The sequence below is a fragment of the Anabrus simplex genome, chromosome 1 (assembly GCF_040414725.1).
Source record: "Anabrus simplex isolate iqAnaSimp1 chromosome 1, ASM4041472v1, whole genome shotgun sequence".
In the NCBI taxonomy this organism is placed as follows: Eukaryota; Metazoa; Arthropoda; class Insecta; order Orthoptera; family Tettigoniidae; genus Anabrus; species Anabrus simplex.
The window spans coordinates 1,686,869,138-1,686,889,382 of record NC_090265.1 but is presented as its reverse complement, the minus strand read 5'-3'; the positions used below and the strand labels follow the sequence as shown (position 1 = coordinate 1,686,889,382).

Here is a 20,245-nt window from a genome sequence, read left to right as displayed (position 1 = left end):
GTTTATAACGCGCAACGTATTTCCGCCAATAATTTTGTTAATATAAAGAAAATAAAAGAAAGAATTAGCTGATAAGACAACAGGGCTTGTACATTTTTTTAATAATTCCTAGTTTAAGAAGGCTTGAAATGGATTGTTTTCTCCAAAAGTGGGGGGGGCTCTCCCTCTCAGCCCCCAATCGCCGCTACTGATTCTTCCCATCCAGGTAGACAGCAAACGGACCTCCCTCTAAGAATTGTCAAAACGCATCTTTTAAATTTGCGACTATAGCAGCCAATGGCATCTCGTAATTTAATGCTGTTATAACCTTGAATCTTTTGAACTAACTGATTTAAAACTTTGAATCGCGTTTAGTGTAAGATAAGCGATCTACTTACGTGTAGAAATCCTCCGATGGCAAAGTACATGCCGTATGACACAAACGAGGCAGCCAGCCAATAGTAACCCAGGTTCTTCAGGTAGATAGACTCAAGGCTGAACTCGGACCAATTGAGGCTGAAATCTTTGGTCGCTTCACCAGTTTGGAATCCAAAATACTTGGCGATGTGCACCAGTACCACCAGCCACTCTCCTGCAGAGAAAACACATTCGCTGGTAAATTACGGTAGAGTCCAGTGTCAATGTGCGGGAATTGTATTCATTTACGGCCATCTCTGATTTATGGGGACCTGGACGTGAAAAGGAAGGCAATAAAGAAAATTTTAAAATGTCAAATTTCCCTTTGGAAGAATCAAATCATCATAAATATATATAAAGCAGAATATCTGTCTGCTACTTATACAAATCCATACTGTTCCACCAATCTGAACCAAATCCTGCGGGTAACCACGTCTACAAAAAAATAGTAACAGGCCCATCCATTCCCTAGGTTTAGACCCTTTGGCACGTTAACATAGGCTAATGTAGGCGAAATATCGTATTTATCGCACAAGGCCGAGGCGAAGCTCATCTTAAGCCTGACCTCGGTAAAACTATACGGGCCCAAAAACCATGTTTAAGGCCCTAAAATCAACCGTTATGGAAATACTGGCACCACACTACCCCCGCTCTAGAAATCGGATTAAGAAACAACCGGCCGTAACCATGCCAATGTCAGCTCAAGGATTCTACAGTAGAATACAGGCCTGGTGTTCGACGTACACACGTACATGAGTGAAGACAATCCCAACGAGATATACTGTTAAAAGATCTTAAACTCATAGCTAGCGTTAATCTGCTGAGATATTTATTGTTTTTGGAACCATATTTCCATACTCTTATCAGCATTCGGTGAGAAGAGGGGAATAAAGTCCAAAGTGGCAAAAGATTATGGATGTTCCAGCATATCTGTCAACCAGAATTGGTACATATATGACTTACTATCTGGAAAAAATACTGTGTGGGTAATACACCCATAGTACCCCTTTGGGCGAGGATGGAAAAGGGATGAAGTATAAAAAATAATAGACAACGACCAATATTAACGTAGAATGCACAGTTTTGGGGGTCGCTGAGATGAATAGTGACACTCCAGATATTGTTGTATGCCCATGAATGTATGATTGGTATCATCCATATGAGAACCGAATGCTGAGAATCTGCCGTACTTTGACGCATTAACGTGTTCATTATACCTTATGTTAAAATTGCGGCCTGTCTGTCCTATATAACTGGCTGAACACTGCTGGCACTTTAATTTGTAAACACCTAATTTCTGAAATTTGCTACTGCCGTTATTGATAGTGTGCTGATTGAAGAAAAGATGAGCTTTGTTATTGGTTGTTTTAAAAGAAACTTTCATATTAAGTTTCTTGAAAACATTCGTGATTTCGTATATTTTACTGTGACTATAGGTAAAAAGGGCGTAACTATCTTCTTTCTTTTTGGTATCCTTGGTTAATGTGGAAAATGATTTCTTCTCAATTTTGCTAATAATTTTATCCACAAATTGCCTGTTGAACCCGTTTCTTTTTGCTATAAAATAAATAGTATCAACTCATTTTTACGATCTGCTTCTGACTTGGGTATATTATAAGCTCTGTAAATCATACTGTAAAATGTCCAAAATGACCGAGATTATGTTTCAGAATAGCTCTAAAGCAAACTTGGTACACATATTATTTAAAAACCAAACCCCATGGCACTACAGCCCTTGAAGGGCCTTGGCCTACAAAGCGACCGCTGCTCAGCCCGAAGGCCTACAGATTACGCGGTGTCGTGTGGTCAGCACGACGAATCCTCTCGGCCGTTATTCTTGGCTTTCTAGACCGGGGCCGCTATCTAACCATCAGATAGCTTCTCAATTCTAATCACTTAGGCTGAGTGGACCTCGAACCAGCCCTCAAGTCCAGGTAAAAATCCCTGATCTGGCCGGGAATCGAACCCGGGGCCTCCGGGTAAGAGGCAGGCACTCTACCCCTACACCACGGGGCCGGCACATATTATTTACTATCTGTAAAATAATATTGTGAAGGGGAGGGGATGACATGTAATAATAATCGAAAACGACTGATATTAGTGTTGAATCTATAGTTTTAAGGGCCGCTGAGATAAACTGTGACACTCTGGATGCCGTTTAAGTCCAAATTCAGCCTCCATCGGCATGAGATTCAGAAGGGGTGAAAAGGAAAATGTCTAAAATGATAGAAGAATGTAGATTCTATAGTTTTCGGGGTCCCTCGGCTGATTGGTGACAGTCTCAGTGTCAGCTGGAATCATGTACATCATATTTATAGCACGACGCGTAAATACGTACAATTATAACTTCTTTCTTTATTTCTTTTTCTACCGCTTTTCCCACACCTTGTGGAGCCGTGGGTGCGAACTTCAGTGCACATGTGGATATGGCTCTGTTTTACGGCCGGATGCCCTTTCTGACGCCAACCCTATATGGAGGGATTTCGGTAGAATGGTAGTATGTGTTGTATGAATATGAAGAGGAGAGTGTTGGGACAAACACAAACATCCAATCTCCGAGCCAGAAGAATTAATGAGAAGCGATTAAAATCCCCAAACCGGCCGGGAATCGAACTCGTAACCTCCTGAGCCGAGGGGCAGTACGCTGGTCATTCAGCCAACGTGTCGGACTTATAAGTTAGTTGTACTAAATAATGTTAACTTAAAAATTACTGTGTATCTGTATATACACATAACAACATTTTTAAATCTACAAAAGAGTTCGTCAACTATCAGTAAACGTCACAATAAAGCGATCTACAAAAATCACTTCAAACAGGTAATACAAGTCCTACAATCCTCTGGCAAGACCTCAACTAGAGCATGCTTCCAGTGTATGGGACCCTTACCACGATTATTTGATTCAAGAAGTGGAAAAAATCCAAAGATTTGTTCTGGGTGATTTCCGACAAAATAGTAGCGTTACAGAAATGTTGCACAGTTTTGGCTGGGAAGACTTAGAAGGAAGGAGACGAGCTGCTCGACTAAGTGGTATGTTCCGAGCTGTCGGTGGAGGGATGGATGACATTAGTAGACGAATACGTTTGAGTGGTATCTTTAAAAGTAGGAAAGGTCACAATGTGAAGTTAAAGTTGAAATTCAAGAGGACGAATTTGGGCAAATATTTGATTATAGGAAGGGGAGTTAGGTACTGGAATAACTTACCAAGAGACATGTTCAATAAATTTCCAATTTCTTTGGAATCATTCAAGAAACGGCTAGGAAAACAACAGATCGGGGATCTGCCACCTGTGCAACTGCCCTAAATGAAGATCAGTATTGACTGATTGATTGTAGTAAACTTTAAAAAAAGTCCCCGAGCAGAGCCGGGCACTACAGCCAGTCTTTCAATAAATTGAACTCAAACCGATAACGATTCATTTGTTTGCATCTAACGAATCGTTTTTTGAGAGACTTTTGTATGGAATTTAGAATCGACAAATGTAGAATTAAGTGCATCGAAAGGGGAAAACTGACTCAAGCCCTGTGAAACTACCAAGAGTGAAATAAACAGTTCTGTAGAATGTGATGAGTGATGGCCGGCCATGTTGTGAAAAAGGTACATGCAGCCAGCTTAACACTTAGTCGAGCAGCTCTTCTTCTTTCTCTCAATTCCTCCCAGCCCAAACTTTGCAACATTTTTGTAACGCTACTCTTTTGTCGGAAATCACCCAGAACAAATCGAGCTGCTTTTCTTTGGATTTTTTTCCAGTTCTTGAATCAGGTAATCCTGGTGAGGGTCCCATACACTGGAACCATACTCTAGTTGGGGTCTTACCAGAGACTTATATGCACTCTCCTTTACATCCTTACTACAACCCCTAAACACCCTCATAGCCATGTGCAATCCCATACCCCAATGAAGATCTTTCCTTATATTAACACCTAGATACTTACAATGATCCCCAAAAGGAACTTTCACCCCATCAAAGCAGTAATTAAAACTGAGAGGACTTTTCCTATTTGTGAAACTCACAACCTGACTTTTAACCCCGTTTATCAGCATACCATTGCCTGCTGTCCATCTCACAACATTATCGAGGTCACGCTGCAGTTGCTCACAATCTTGTAGCTTATTTATCACTCTGTAGAGAATAAGATCATCCGCAAAAAGCCTTACCTCCGATTCCACTCCTTTACTCATATCATTTATATATATATATATAAGAAAACATAAACGTCCAATAATACTGCCTTGAGGAATTCCCCTCTTAATGATTACAGGGTCAGATAAAGCTTCACCTATTCTAATTCTCTGAGGTCTATTTTCTATAAATATAGCAACCCATTCAGTCACTCTTTTGTCTAGTCCAATTGCACTCATTTTTGCCAGTAGTCTCCCATGATCCACCCTATCAAATGCTTTAGACATGTCAATCGCGATACAGTCCATTTGACCTCCAGAATCCAAGATATCTGCTATATCTTGCTGGAATCCTACAAGTTGAGCTTCAGTGGAATAACCTTTCCTAAAACCGAACTGCCTTCTATCGAACCAGTTATTAATTTCACAAACATGTCTAATATAATCAGAAAGAATGCCTTCCCAAAGTTTACATACAATGCATGTCAAACTTACTGGCCTGTAGTTTTCAGCTTTATGTCTATCACCCTTTCCTTTATACACAGGGCTTACTATAGCAACTCTCCATCCACCTCCGTTGTGCCTCAAAAGAACTGAACCATCGCGGGACGGGGACATGAGTGTACTTTCTTAGTTGTGTTACAATAGCACTGTCTGGCCCAGTGAAGAAAGCAATGGCAAACTACCTCACTCCTCATCTTGCCTAGTTCGCCTCATTTTGGTACTGCCATTGGTTTTTGTGGTTTCCCTATAACTGCATAGCCTTTGGTGATGCTATTTGAGGATCCAACCAGTCTTTGGGCTGATGACCTAACAGACAGACATCTGGAAAATGGGGAGATAAAGAACAATAACCGTAATTCTTTTTAAGTTATTAACGTTTCATCTTTTTATTGATTTGATTCCTATTCAAATAAAATCGTAACATCGTAAGATGACAGTAACATGTTTTCTTTCCGTGATTCCTTCAGGAGTGAATGGCCTACGTCTATGTTAAGAATTTGGGAAGTCCACTATTTTTTGAAATGAAACCTAGGAACCCTACGTCAGCCGTCAGCTAACATTACGTTTCTAAAAGTGACATATACAAAATTTTAGGTACGCTTTTCTGAGGAACCACAAGAGCTGAAGCAATGAAATGAAATGGCGTATGGCTTTTAGTGCCGGGAGTGTCCAAGGACATGTTCGGCTCGCTAAGTGCAGGTCTTTTGATTTGACTCCCGGAGGCGACCTGCGCGCCGTGATGAGGATGAAATGATGATGAAGACGACATACCCAAGCCTTCGTGTCAGCGAAATTAACCAATGATGTTTAAAATTCCCGACCCTGCCGGGAATGAAACCCGGGACCCCTGTGACCAAAGGCCAGCACGCTAACCATTTAGCCATGGAGCCGGACAGCTAAAGCAATCAAACTCAGTATACTTATTTGAATGCCGAACAGCTAATTGTATCTATATATATAAAAGCAAGTCGGGCTGGAGCGATGTATATATAAATATTTAAAAATGAAAAAAGACGTGAATTAATGAGGCACTTCCAGAAATCTCAGAAATTTGAAACTTGGTACGAGGGAAACTGATGACCCCAGGATCCCTAGAAAAATCGGAAATTCTCAAAATTCCCTGAAGGGGGCACGCTGGGGGGGCTCAAATTTTGGGCTCAGCATAAGAACACAGTCGTATAGTATATCCAAAACGATAACCTATAGGTTTCGTGGGCTTAAAAATTTTCGGGAATTTCCTCATGTTTATCCCCTATCCCCCAAATCAAGATGGCGGCACAACCTGCCAGACGAAGTAGACAATTGAAATTTGGTGAAAGTATAGCTTTTGGTCCCTAACCGACGGGAAAATTCCAAGATGTTTCAATTTTTCACTTTTTACCCCCAAAGATATCGAAATATGGAGGCAATTTTAATGACTGCAGACATTCCTTTTGAGCTATTTTTTGGCTAAACGGTAAGCCGTATCACAAAACGGATGGCACAATGTCCCTTCAATTCGGAGTGATCTACAAGTTTTCAATTCGGAGTGATCTACAAGTTTGGTCCTGTGACATTTTGTCGTATCTCTCTCCCTTATACGTCAAATGAATATCGAAGTGGAAGTCTATACTTTTCAACGTGCTCATGCTTATCCGTCATCTATGTAAATAAAATCGTAACGACCGTGTGTCTGTACATTGATTATTTTGGCGAAATTTCCGTACAGTTATCCGTTTCAGGTGTAATAATGACCATCTGCATCATTTTTAGCTTTGGTGTCTGTTTGTTTGTCTGTTTGTCTGTTTGTCTGTCCTTCTATAACTTGAAAACTACTAAATATATATTTCCACCAAACTTCATATTTAGAATCCACCTGTCCTTGAGTAGGTTTTAGCACAAATATCGTTTCTAAATCCCTGAACTGAGTGGAGATTTTTACGAAACCGAAACCGTGATTTTGCACTCCCTCAAAGTATACTCAACCGAACTTAATGGAAATCAACCTGCCTTAATGAAAATTAATTTCTAAACTTTTTTTCTCATATGTATCATTTCGATAACAGGATTTAGTAAGGAGATATCATTAACGGACCGTTTTTCGGTACAAATCCCAGCTGACTTAACGCAAGAGCGGGTGCTTTTAAAGCGTACTTCTTACAACTTGAAAACTAACAAGATATTTGAACCAAACTTTATATGTAGCATCCATCTGTCCGAGGGTAGGTTTCCTTGGTGTCTGTTGGTTAGTTTGTTTGTTTGTTTCTTTGTTTGTTTGTTTGTTTGTTTGTTTGTTGGTCTGTTTGTCTTTCTCTAACTTGAAAACTACTGGATATATTTCCACCAAAATTCATATTTAGAATCCACCTGTCCTTTGGGGATGTTTTACTGCAAATATTGTTTCTAAATCCCTGAACTAATTGGGGGTTTATACGAAACTGAAACCGTGATTTTGCACTCCCTCAAAATACACACAACCAAACTTAATGGAAATCTACCTGCCTTAATGGAAATTAATTTCTAAACCTTTTCTTCTCATGTGCATAATTTCAATCACTTGCAGGAAAGATAGTATGATCAAACTCTACACGAACATTGGCCCACCCAGTACCCATATGTGAGCCAAATGCTATGTCACATAATTATCCGAAAAGTAATGCAATGTAAGATATTCTTACACAAATTTCAACCTATTCAACGTTTCTGATTCAATCTGACCCATGAAAAGATTAGATGCGAGAAAATATCATAGGACCAGCCATTTAGATCGCTAAATACTGCGCCTTACGGTACAATCCTTTGTCGATATGACGTACCGTTTAGCAGCAGTTAATCTGTAAATGAAGGTCTGCAATACTGTAAACATTCATATACTTTCGTATGTCCATCTGTATATATTCATTGATGTCGATTTGTAGCGATCGAGAAAGGATGTGTCTGCTATTGTAATCAGTACTCCCTACACCGACTTTGACTGCTGGCGGTAGGAATGGGGTCCTTCTCCAACTCCTGTGTAACTGGCATTAGTAAGGAGGGCCTACCATTTTAATGAATAATTCACTTTTCGATTTGTCTTGCAGAAGGCAGGGGATCATGCAGTTTTGTTCGAAAGTCCCCTACTCTATTGTGTTTGGCTCTAGGCCAGGGTGCCTGCCATTATAAACAAATGTTCCAATCTAAAATTTGACTAGCATTAGGCATAGTGGCCTGCTATTTTCATGAAAACTCACTAATTCTGTGTGACTGGCAGTAAGCTGGCTAGCAGCAGTAAACGGGGACTGTCATTATAATGATAACTGCACAACTCAATTTTGACTGGTGGTAGGGAAGTTGCCTGGTATTATAATAAAAACTCCTCAACTGTAACCTGTCTGAAAGTAGGAAATGAGTCTGCCATTGTAACTAAAACTCCTCAAATCGATTGTGACCGCGCAGTAGGCATTGGGGCCTGCAATTATAATGTAAACTTGCCAACTCGATTGTGAATGGCAGTAGGCAAGTGAGCCTGCCGTTATCATCACAACTCCGCAACCCTCACTTTACATTGGAAACAACATATGTGGACCTCCCCATGCTATTTCTCGGATAAGGCTAAGAGATATGCAATTTTAAAACAATCTCATTTGCTGCACGCACAGTATTTACGTCGATATCCGTATACAATTTAGAATACCGTAGCGAAGCACGGGTACATTTGCTAGTACGGTATAAAGTCATCCGCGAAAAGTCATCACTGATTCCAGATCTTTACTTTATTTATATATAATAAATGTGCAACGATATTGCCTTGAGGAACTCCACTCTTAATGATTACAGGATCAGATAATGGTTCACCTATTCTAATTCTCTTGAGTTCTATTTTCTAGAAATGTAGCACTCATTCAGTCACTCTTTCGTGTAGTCCAGTATTCCTCATGTTTGTCAGAAGTCTCCCATGATATACCCTATTAAAAGCCTTCAATAGGTCAATACCTCCTGAGTCTAAAATATCGGCCATATCTTGCTAGAATCCTAAAGTTGACCTTCAATAGAATAGCCGGGTCGGAGATTTTTCTCATTCATTTCTCTGGTATGTTGCGAAAAAGTATACATCTTCATTTTAAAACAACACGTTACTAGTATGACAAATTTTAGGGCTTCTTGGCATGTCATAGAACTTCCTGTAGGAATTGTTTGATCTCTCATTCAATTAAACCATTTTATTGCAGCATCATCCACATAATCTGGAACTCCTCTCTTCAATCGCTTTCCAATAATTTTCTTCAGTTTCGCATCTTTCTTTTCTTGATATGTTGCCGACGTAGATTTCTAAAATTCGCTGCTAATTTTGTTTCGAAATGTAGGTACGTTGAGCACGGGCCAGACGTGGATTAAACCCAGGCACTATAAAGTAACTGGGAAGGTTGTCTATTTTTAAAAGTTGTGTATTTCACACTTCGATCCATTCGTAGAAATTCCCATCCTTTGATCATTAGCCATACCTCCTACCCTCCGCAGGGAACAGCTTACGGCTTTCGAGGTCAAGACATCCCGGATCTCTGTTATAAACGCAGACCGTCCAGCGGCGTTTTTACTTTCCGAGACCTAAGCAGCTGTACGGGAGGCGCGCGCGTAGTTCTTCACCTTGTAAGGCGCGTGCACATGTTCGGCATAGCATCTGTTAACATGGTGAGACGGTTATCATTGCAACACCGTATTTTCGTATGTAAAAGTTACTTTAAGTACGAGTCGGTTCGACGGGTACGCGACGCATTCGTTCAGCAATTTCCTGGTAAAGTGCCACCTTCATGAGCACAGATTCACATAATTGTAAATAAATTTGTAACTACCGCCTCAGTACTCAATAATAAAAAAACATGCGCGCACACAAACAGTTCCAACAGAGGAAAAGCGAATCTTGAACGGTCACCGAATAAATCACTCACAAAATTAGCACAACAAGTAGGGCCCCCCTGAGGGTGGCGGCGGTAGAATAACACCCACGGTATCCCCTGCCTGTCGTAAGAGGCGACTAAAAGGGACCCCACGGGCTCTGAACTTTGGAGCGTGGGTTGGCAACCACGGGGCCGCTAGCTGAGTCCTGGCATTGCTTCCACTTACTTGTGCCAGGCTCCTCACTTTCATCTGTCCTATCCGACCTCCCTTGGTCAACTCTTGTTCTTTTCCGACCCCTACGCTATTAGGTTTGCGAGGGCTAGGGAGTCTTTCATTTTCACGCCCTTCGTGGCCCTTGACCTTCTTTGGCCGATAACTTCATTTTTCGAAGTGTCGGACCCCTTCCATTTTTTCTCTCTGATTAGTGTTATATAGAGGATGGTTGCCTAGTTGTACTTCCTCTTAAAACAATAATCATCACCACCACCACCACCACAACAAGTAGGGGTTTCGGTTTCTTCTGCACACAGAGCTACAAATTGTTACACATCAAACCGTGCTGATTTACACGGGCCCAGTGTTTAAAACCTGCTGATCCAGCCACAAGAGTGAGGTATTGTGAGTGGTAATTTGCATTATTGAATGATCGTTTATTCGATTCAAAGCTTGTTTTCTTTTCGGTTGAGGCCTGGTTTCATCTTAATGGTCCACGAACCTGCTACGCAGGCGTAGCAGGGGGAGAGGTGATACTCCCACGTGGCGCGTCCCAGGTGGCGGATAGGGGGGTCCTAACCGGCTTGCCGGCGGACTTGAGGGAAATAAAATACCTCTCGCGGACCAAACACACTACCCCCTGCGGGTGGGGGACGCACATGTAGAATACACCCGCGGTATCCCCTGCCTGTCGTAAGAGGCGACTAAAAGGGGCGACCAAGTGCTGACTGAATTAGAACCATGAAACTAATTTTGAATCGTACCATCACGCGGGGAACACCATAGGTTGCCTGTACTTGCGAGTAGTACCACTAAATTCGGTACGAAATAAGTTTGTGATTAGTAGCAGTAAAAGCCTGGCCTGGTGGATTCCAGTCCCCGTGCATCGTACCCATGTGTGCAACACCGCGGGTCTGGACGTAGCCTGTGAGTTGTACCACTATATGAGCAGCACCGTGGGTCTGCGTTGCCTGTGATTAGTACCCACTCTGTGAGGAACACCACGGTAATACCGGCGCCCGTGTTTAGTACACCTAGGTGGGGAACCTTCTCGGTTTGCGTTGACTCTGAGTTGGGCCATTGTGTGAGACACACCATAGGTCTGCGTTACTTGTACGTATTGCAATACTTGTGAGTAGTACCATCTTTTGTGGAACACCGTGAGTCTTCGCTACTTCTGATTAATACCCCTACATGACACATACCATGGTTCTATTTTACTCGCGACATGTACCATTCTGTGGGGCCTTAGACGTGGATTTTGCACCCCCTTTAGACACCATGCATCATTGTGCTTTATAAGTGGTTCCTTGGTCGGTAATAATGTCATTTTCGATCCGTATTGCGTCCGATCCACTGGTTTTTGTTTGTTTGTTTTGTGTTTTGTTGAGTTCCTGTCCATCCATTCATTCTTCATGGCATATTTTCTTTTTATTTTGGTCAGTGGATGCCTTTGCAATTTTTGTTCTTTCATTTCGTACCATTAGGGGCCGATGACCTTTGATGTTAGGCCCCTTACAACAACAAGCATCATCATTATCATCTTAATGGTCGCATGAACAGTCATAATTCTCGCTATTGGTGTGCAGAAAATCCTAATGGTGTCTATGAAGTCCCTCATTATAAAGGATGGCACTTCGAGCATCTTTTATAAGGTAAGGTTTCACGTAAGCTTGTAGACACGCTTAAAGTAGGGCGGCCGCGCGCGACGTAAGTTGGGCTGAGGCAGCTGCTGTAACGAGTGCAAACACCGTACTCTCGGTCTGGGTTTATAAGAGAAACCCTGTATATTGTCACAACAACATGTTTCCGAAATTGCTTTTGACACTCATGATTAATAATTAACGATATTAAGATAGGAAATTTGCCGAGATCTTCCACAGATTTATGGCGTTATCGATCTACGTTACACGGAGGTTTCATTATATTTGAAAGTAATATATTATGATAAGAACAAGTCGTTATATTTTTTGCATAGGAAGTCTTATTCTCTTATCACGTCTTTGCCGATAAGAGCCACTTGAAGAAAACAACACAGCTGGCTGTGCGCTCCAGTGAACATCTGGCATGGTCTTGGTAATTAATCCTGACATTCTTCTCACCATTGTGTTCTCGTGATAACCCGGCTCTTATCTCAATATTTCTCGACATAATATTACACTCTTTCGAACTTTATAATGTACTTGTTGACATTGACGCGTTATCTCTCGCATTCTGTCATGGGCGGCGTCCTGGTGGGATAACACGTAGCGACCTACCTCCACGCCTTCAAAGAGCAGCTGTATAGTGCAATACTTAGATGAAAAGACACGTTCAGGGCAATTTCTCGGCACTTCGTCGCATCTAATCGGGATATTAAACACTACTTAAAATTCTAAAATAAGACCGCCTGTGACCATGATCGCTAAGGCGTTGAAATCTAAATGGTCTGACACCGTGGTTAGCCGGTTCGAGTCCCATTGGTCGAAAAAATTGTCACCATCGGAATGTTGGCCGGCAGGGAAGTTGGGGAGGTGGTGGTATACAATTTATAATCACTAGATTGCGTGCCAAAAGCCTGGATTAAATTCCAAACCTCTCCTCAGTGCCCATATGGAGTGAGGGCATACGACGCTATTGATGGTGATTCGTCCGTCGAATGGGGACGTTAAGTCTTGAGCAGAACCCTTGGTGCTATTCGACAGAAGTAGGCTATTTGCCGGAACCGGGTTTCGACTTCTTCCTTCCTGCTATCATACAACACTTCATTCATTTCATCTCATTAACTCCTCTGATGAGGTCGATGTCACAACAGATTCATCTCATCTCATACCCGACCCCGTAGAGAAACGGGACAAGGGTTGGACAAACAAACTTAACATTCTAGAATATTAAAATAATGTGTAGAGTCTGTGTCGAAGCAACGCCCGCAGGTCCTTTGAACGTGGAATACCTCGTCACAACTAAGTGAATACTGTTCCGCTGCGAATGTTGTCAAATCACAATATGACCAATCTCCTTCGACTCGGTTACTAACATACAGTTATCTGACAAGTGTTTTACTCAGTTACGATTACAAATAACGTTTGTAACAAGTAGTCAGTAAAATTACAATTGCGATTGAATTTGGAATCTGAGAGGACTTACAGAACGCAGAAGTATTCATTCAGGAGTATGTAAAGGTAATTGGATTTAAGGATAATATCCAGATAGAGGAAGTAAAAAAAAAATGGAAATGGCGTATGGCTTTTAGTGCCGGGAGTGTACGAGGACAAGTTCGGCTCGCCAGATGCAATTCTTTTGATTTGACTCCTGTAGGCGACCTGCGCGTTGTGATGACGAAATGATGATGAAGGCGACACATACACCCAGCCCCCGTGCCAGCGAAATTAACCAATTAAGGTTAAAATTCCTGACGCTCCTGGGAAGCGAACCCGGGACCCTGTGACCAAAGGCCAGCAAGCTACCCATTTAGCCATGGAGCCGGACATAGAGGAGGTGACTACTGGCGAATTACTGAAATTGACCTATGATAATAAAGACATTTATAAAAAGATACAAAAGTTGAAAGCCGGAAAAGCATCTGGGATTGACAAGATTTCTGGAGATATACCTACTGTATTAAAGGCATGCCTTTGCTGGCGAAACGTAGTGTACACAGTGCACTAAGTCTTCTAGATCAAAGTTTTGCTATTTGTTTTACGTCGCACCGACACAGATAGATCTTATGGCGACGTTGGGAATGGGAAGGAAGCGGCTGTGGCCTTAATTAAGGTACAGCCCCAGTATTTGCCTGGCGCGAAAATGGGAAACCACGTTAAATCATCTTCAGGGCTGGCGACAGGGGGGTTCGAGCCCACTATGTCCCGATCAAATTTTTTATTTGCACTGACTTGTCTGTGTCTCATCCTTGGCTTTGACGATATCAAAGTGACTGAGGTTTGAACGATGCTAATAATACCATTCTTTATGCAGTCAGTTCCTGTTATGAATTGTGTGAAAATATCGCTCATAGGGTCGATTGGTTCATCCCTTTACGTGGGCATGGCAGAATGATATACACTGACTGACAGAGCAAATGCAACACCAAGAAGGAGTGGTCAGAACTTTATGCCAATTGCAGGGTAGACTGACGTCACTGAGGTATGCTCATGATGTGAAATGCGCCGCTGTACTGCGCACGTAGCGAACGATAAATGGGACACGGCGTTGGCGAATGGCCCACTTCGTACCGTGATTTCTCAGCCGACAGTCATTGTAGAACGTGTTGTCGAGTGCCACAGGACACGTGCATAGCTAAGAATGCCAGGCCGCCGTCAACGGAGGCATTTCCAGCAAACAGACGACTTTACGAGGGGTATGGTGATCGGGCTGAGAAGGGCAGGTTGGTCGCTTCGTCAAATCGCAGCCGATACCCATAGGGATGTGTCCACGGTGCAGCGCCTGTGGCGAAGATGGTTGGCGCAGGGACATGTGGCACGTGCGAGGGGTCCAGGCGCAGCCCGAGTGACGTCAGCACGCGAGGATCATCGCATCCGCCGCCAAGCGGTGGCAGCCCCGCACGCCACGTCAACCGCCATTCTTCAGCATGTGCAAGACACCCTGGCTGTTCCAATATCGACCAGAACAATTTCCCGTCGATTGGTTGAAGGAGGCCTGCACTCCCGGCGTCCGCTCAGAAGATTACCATTGACTCCACAGCATAGACGTGCACGTCTGGCATGGTGCCGGGCTAGAGCGACTTGGATGAGGGAATGGCGGAACGTCGTGTTCTCCGATGAGTCACGCTTCTGTTCTGTCAGTGACAGTCACCGCAGACGAGTGTGGCGTCGGCGTGGAGAAAGGTCAAATCCGGCAGTAACTGTGGAGCGCCCTACCGCTAGACAACGCGGCATCATGGTTTGGGGCGCTATTGCGTATGATTCCACGTCACCTCTAGTGCGTATTCAAGGCACGTTAAATGCCCACCGCTACGTGCAGCATGTGCTGCGGCCGGTGGCACTCCCGTACCTTCAGGGGCTGCCCAATGCTCTGTTTCAGCAGGATAATGCCCGCCCACACACTGCTCGCATCTCCCAACAGGCTCTACGAGGTGTACAGATGCTTCCGTGGCCAGCGAACTCTCCGGATCTCTCACCAATCGAACACGTGTGGGATCTCATTGGACGCCGTTTGCAAACTCTACCCCAGCCTCGTACGGACGACCAACTGTGGCAAATGGTTGACAGAGAATGGAGAACCATCCCTCAGGACACCATCCGCACTCTTATTGACTCTGTACCTCGACGTGTTTCTGCGTGCATCGCCGCTCGCGGTGGTCCTACATCCTACTGAGTCGATGCCGTACGCATTGTGTAACCTGCATATCGGTTTGAAATAAACATCAATTATTCGTCCGTGCCGTCTCTGTTTTCTCCCCAACTTTCATCCCTTTCGAACCACTCCTTCTTGGTGTTGCATTTGCTCTGTCAGTCAGTGTATAATAGCAACTTCTGGCTCAGTCAGGAAAGCAACGGGGCAGTACCTCACTCCTCATTTCCCTAGTACACCCCTTCAGTGACGCCTAGGTCATCCCTTTAACTGCTGATCAACGAGCTGTCGAGGATCAAACCAGCCTTCGGGCTGATTACTCAACATACACGTATTAAACGCTATGGGTTGCGATACAGTGTCATATATGAAATACGTATTTGATTACTCTTTGCCTGAAGGAGCGATACCGAATGAATGGAAAGTTGTAATAGTAGCCCCAGTGTAGGCGGGAAAGGGTGATAATTACAAGCGGGTAATTACAGGCCAGTCTGCTTGACATGATTGTGTTGTTCGTAAGCTTTGGGGAAACATTCTTTCTGATTATACTAGACACGTTTGCGAAATGGCTAATTGGTTGGTTAGAAGGCAGTTTCAATTTAGGAAAGATTGTCCCAGTGAAACTCAACTTGTAGGATTTCAGCAAGCTATAGCAGATACTAGGTGATGTACCCATGCTTCTCTACGGGATTCTCAGAAATACTGTCTTTGTGGTTTTCCTAACTACATTTAATTTAGGCCATTACAAAAACGTCAGTAGGAATACAGGGTTTAAAAGCAATGTTGTCATATAAAATACTCGATCAAATGAAAAACCGCACATGTTCTCACTTTTAACGAATAGTACTACGATGCCGATCTAACAGTCCAAAGTTCCAGTGCTGGAATGACCAGGCCGCAGACAGCCATGAACACTCCTCTGCCACTGTTCCGTTAAACATACACACTGCGCATTCCAGTCAGTGCCTCAGAGTACGGATTGACTGCTGTGATGAACCAGTAATATCAGAAAATTTATGAACCAGAGAATTGGCATGCTTAAGAAGAAAGTTATCTAACTCCCCAGCTACTTCCCGCCAATATTCAGGCAAGCTGTTATACTCGGTACGACCGGGCGAGTTAGCCGTGCGGTTAGGGGCGCATAGCTGTGAGTTTGCATCCGGGAGGTAGTGGGTTCGAAAACCACTGTCGACAGCCCTGAAGATAGTTTTCCGTGGTCTTCCACTTTCACACCAGGCAATTGCTGGGGCTATACCGTAATTAACGCCAGGGCCGCTTCCTTTCCCCTCCTCGCCTTTTCCTATCCCATCGTCGCCATAATACCTATCTGTGTCGGTGCGACGTAAAGCAAATTAAAAATATACTCGGTATACAGCGGTAATCCCGTCTATCGGACATGACTGGCAACAAAAGACACAAAGCACATCACAACAAACAATGGTCAATGTAATGTTATTCTTGTTCAGTGTTATGAGCTTTCTGTATTGTAGGCCTTCACATTTAGTTTTCTTTCGACTCTGCGATATTAGGATATCTTACGAAATTACTTATAGTGTAGACTGTAGTTCCTTATTCCCCGACTTCACATAACGATTTTCATTAAATTCTGTTTATCCATTTTCTCGTGACTTGGCGCTGATATGGATTTAGCAGCAAAAATATCATGAATATCTCTGTTATCATAGCTGGTACGGTAAAATGTATAAGACATAAATGATCGGAAATTTAATACTATATAACTTTAGTAATGTAGTATTTGTCGATAGGACCACTAATAACACAAATATTTGAGAATTACATTTTAGGCCTTCCCTTAAACTACCACTGCACTGAGCGTGAATAAAAATAAGTATGGCCTAGATTATAGCGACTTATTTCCCGACTTTGCATACCGATTTTCACTAAGATAGGGCCACTAATAACATAAAAATTCCAGAATTTAAGTTTAGGCCTTCCCCTAAATTACCATTTCTTTCAGCGCGAATAAGAGTATTTACGACCTAGATTGTAGCGACTTATTTTCTGTCTTTGAATACTGATTTTCATTAAGATAGGACCATTAATAATATAAATATTTGAGAATAAAGTTTTAGGTCTTCCCCTAAACTACCATTTTCATCAGCGTGAATAAAATTATTTATGGCTTAGATTGTAGCGACTTATTTCTCGACTTTTCATACCGATTTTCATTACATTATATTTAGCCGTTTTGTAGTGATGCGTGTACATACATACATACATACATACATACATACATACATACAGACAGACAGACAGACAGACATTACGGAAAAGTAAAAAGTGCATTTCCTTGTTACTGTGGACATGACCGATACAGAAATGCCATTCTTTTCAAATTCTGAGCAATGTACAGACATGACTCTTATTTTATATATATAGATTTTAGATTCAGTACACCAAATGGACTGTATCGCGATTGAACTATTCAAGGTTTTCGATAGAGCAAATCATGGGAAATAGCTGACGAAAATGAGAGCTACTGAACTAGATAAAAGAGTGGATGAACGGGTGGTTAAATGTATAATATAACTCAGAGAATTAGCGTAAATGAAGTGTTATCTGATCCTGTAATGATTAAAAGGGTGATCACGCAAGTCAGTATTATTGGAATTTTGTGTTTTCTTATTTATATAAATGATACGAAAAAAGAACAGGAATCACAGCTAAGGCTATTTGCGGATGATTTTATACTGTATAGAGTAATAAATGAGTCACAGAATTGTGAGCGTCCACAAAAAGGACCTGGACAGTTTTTTGTTTTTTTTTTACGTCGCACCGACACAGATAGGTCTTTTGGCGACGATGGGACAGGGAAGGGCTAGGAGTTGGAAGGAAGCGGCCGTGGCCTTAATTAAGGTAAGCCCCAGCATTTGCCTGGTGTGAAAATGGGAAACCACGGAAAACCATTTTCAGGGCTGTCGACAGTGGGGTTCGAACCTGCTATCTCCCGAATACTGGATACTGGCCGCACTTAAGCGACTGCAGCTATCGAGCTTGGTGGACACTTTTGTAATTACCTCATGGGAATCACTGTAAGTACCTATAAGCACATAAGGAAAGATCGCCATTGGGGTAACAGCATTAACGAGGTTGTAAATAAAGGTTACAGATCTGTCCACATGGTTATGAGGATATTTAGGGGTTGCAGTAAGGATGAAGAGTAGAGGGCGTATAAGTCTCTGGTAAGACCCCAGTTAGAGTATGGTTCCATTGTATGGGAACGCACGCCGAGACTACTTGATACGAGAAATGGTAAAGATCCAAAGGAAAACAGCACGATTTGTTCTGGGTGATTTCCGAGGAAACAGTAGCGTCACGAAAATGTTGCAAACTTTGGGCTGGGAAGACTTAGGAGTAAGGAGACGAACTGTTCGACTAAATGATATGTTTCGAACTGTCACTGGAGGGATGGCGTTGAATAACATTAGTAGATGAATACGCTTGGGTGGAGCTTTTTAAGGAAGGAATAATAATAGTCTAATAATGTTATTTATTTTACGTCCCACTAACTATTTCTACGGTTTTCAGAGACTCCGAGGTGCCGGAATTTTGTCCCTCAGCAGTTCTTTTCAGTGCCAGTAAATCTACCGACACAAGGCTTTCGTATTTGAGCACATTAAAATACCACCTGACTGAACTAGGATCGAACCTGCCAAGGTGGGGGTAAAAAGGACAGCGCCTCAACCGTCTGGGTCACTCAACTCGGCTTTTAAAGAAGGAAAGATCAGAACATCAGGATAAAGATGGTTTTCAAGAGGATGGTTGAGGCAAATATTCATTTATATGACGAGAAATAAGAGATTGGAATAATTTATCAAGGGAACTGTTCGATAAATTCCCAAGTTCTTTGAAAATATTTAAGAAAAGCCTATGTAAACAGATGATAGGGAATCTGTCACCTGATAACTAAGAACAAGACAGAGATTCTTCCGTCACCCACAACGAATCTGGCCACGGATTGTTCACGTGTTGAATGTCATACATTTGTATCCTATCCCGAATAAAAGCAAAGTTATCTCCGTACAGGCCATGAAGGCCCTTCGAGCGGTGGAAGATAAAGGCTTCCACTATCCTTAACTCCGGCACTAATTGGGTTAGAGTGGTTAGCTCTACGCCCGGCCATCTTTGCCCCCAGGAATTAACCTGGTACTCATTTTTGATGTAGGCTGAGTGAACCTAATGGCCATGTGCACCTCCGGAAGTTTCTTAAAGTTTTCGACTTCTGACGGGGAATCGAACCCACGTCCTTTCGGGTGAACTGAGCACGCCTTTACCGCCTTGGCCAGGCAGCCCCTTCCTATCCCGAATGCTTGCAAAAATTATTTTTTGGATACTGGAAAACATGAACGCGTAGGCGAAACCGAGGGTAGAAGCTAATAAATAAATAAATAAATAAATAAATAAATAAATAAATAAATAAATAAATAAATAAATACACTTTCTGCAGTTCATCCCAGGCTTATCAGGGGTCGTTTGAACAACCTGTTTCATTTAATATTTTGGTTGAAGCTTTAAGTCCGGACGTCCTTCCTGACCACACATGATATATCAGGTAAGAATTTCGAACCCGGAATCCACCCAAATTCGGGTATTGGCCTTCCGACTCGATAGCAAGGAGCTGAGACTTTCAGGTAATCACAACCCCACAAATAAACAAATATATTCATTAATGCTTAAATGCGGTCATTAGATGAACAAACAAGTTTAGGGAAAAATTTCGGCACTTTGGCGTTTCTAATCGGGATATTAAACACATTTGGCTTAAATTCTAAAATATTATAATAATGTGCAGGATCAGTGTCGAATTAAGTAAAGATAAATACAAAAGTAAAGAATTGTATGAGT

The 20,245-nt window shown here is 42.4% G+C and overlaps 1 protein-coding gene across 1 annotated transcript in view; it reads right to left on the bottom strand.

The window, feature by feature from the left end:
- Positions 1 to 20,245, bottom strand: part of LOC136881898 (uncharacterized) — a 73,092-nt gene that overhangs the window by 48,554 nt on the left and 4,293 nt on the right. Inside the window, exon 2 of the mRNA XM_067154345.2 lies at positions 378 to 571. Coding sequence (XP_067010446.2) covers positions 378 to 571 — 194 coding nt within the window. The remainder of the gene's footprint in view (positions 1 to 377; positions 572 to 20,245) is intronic.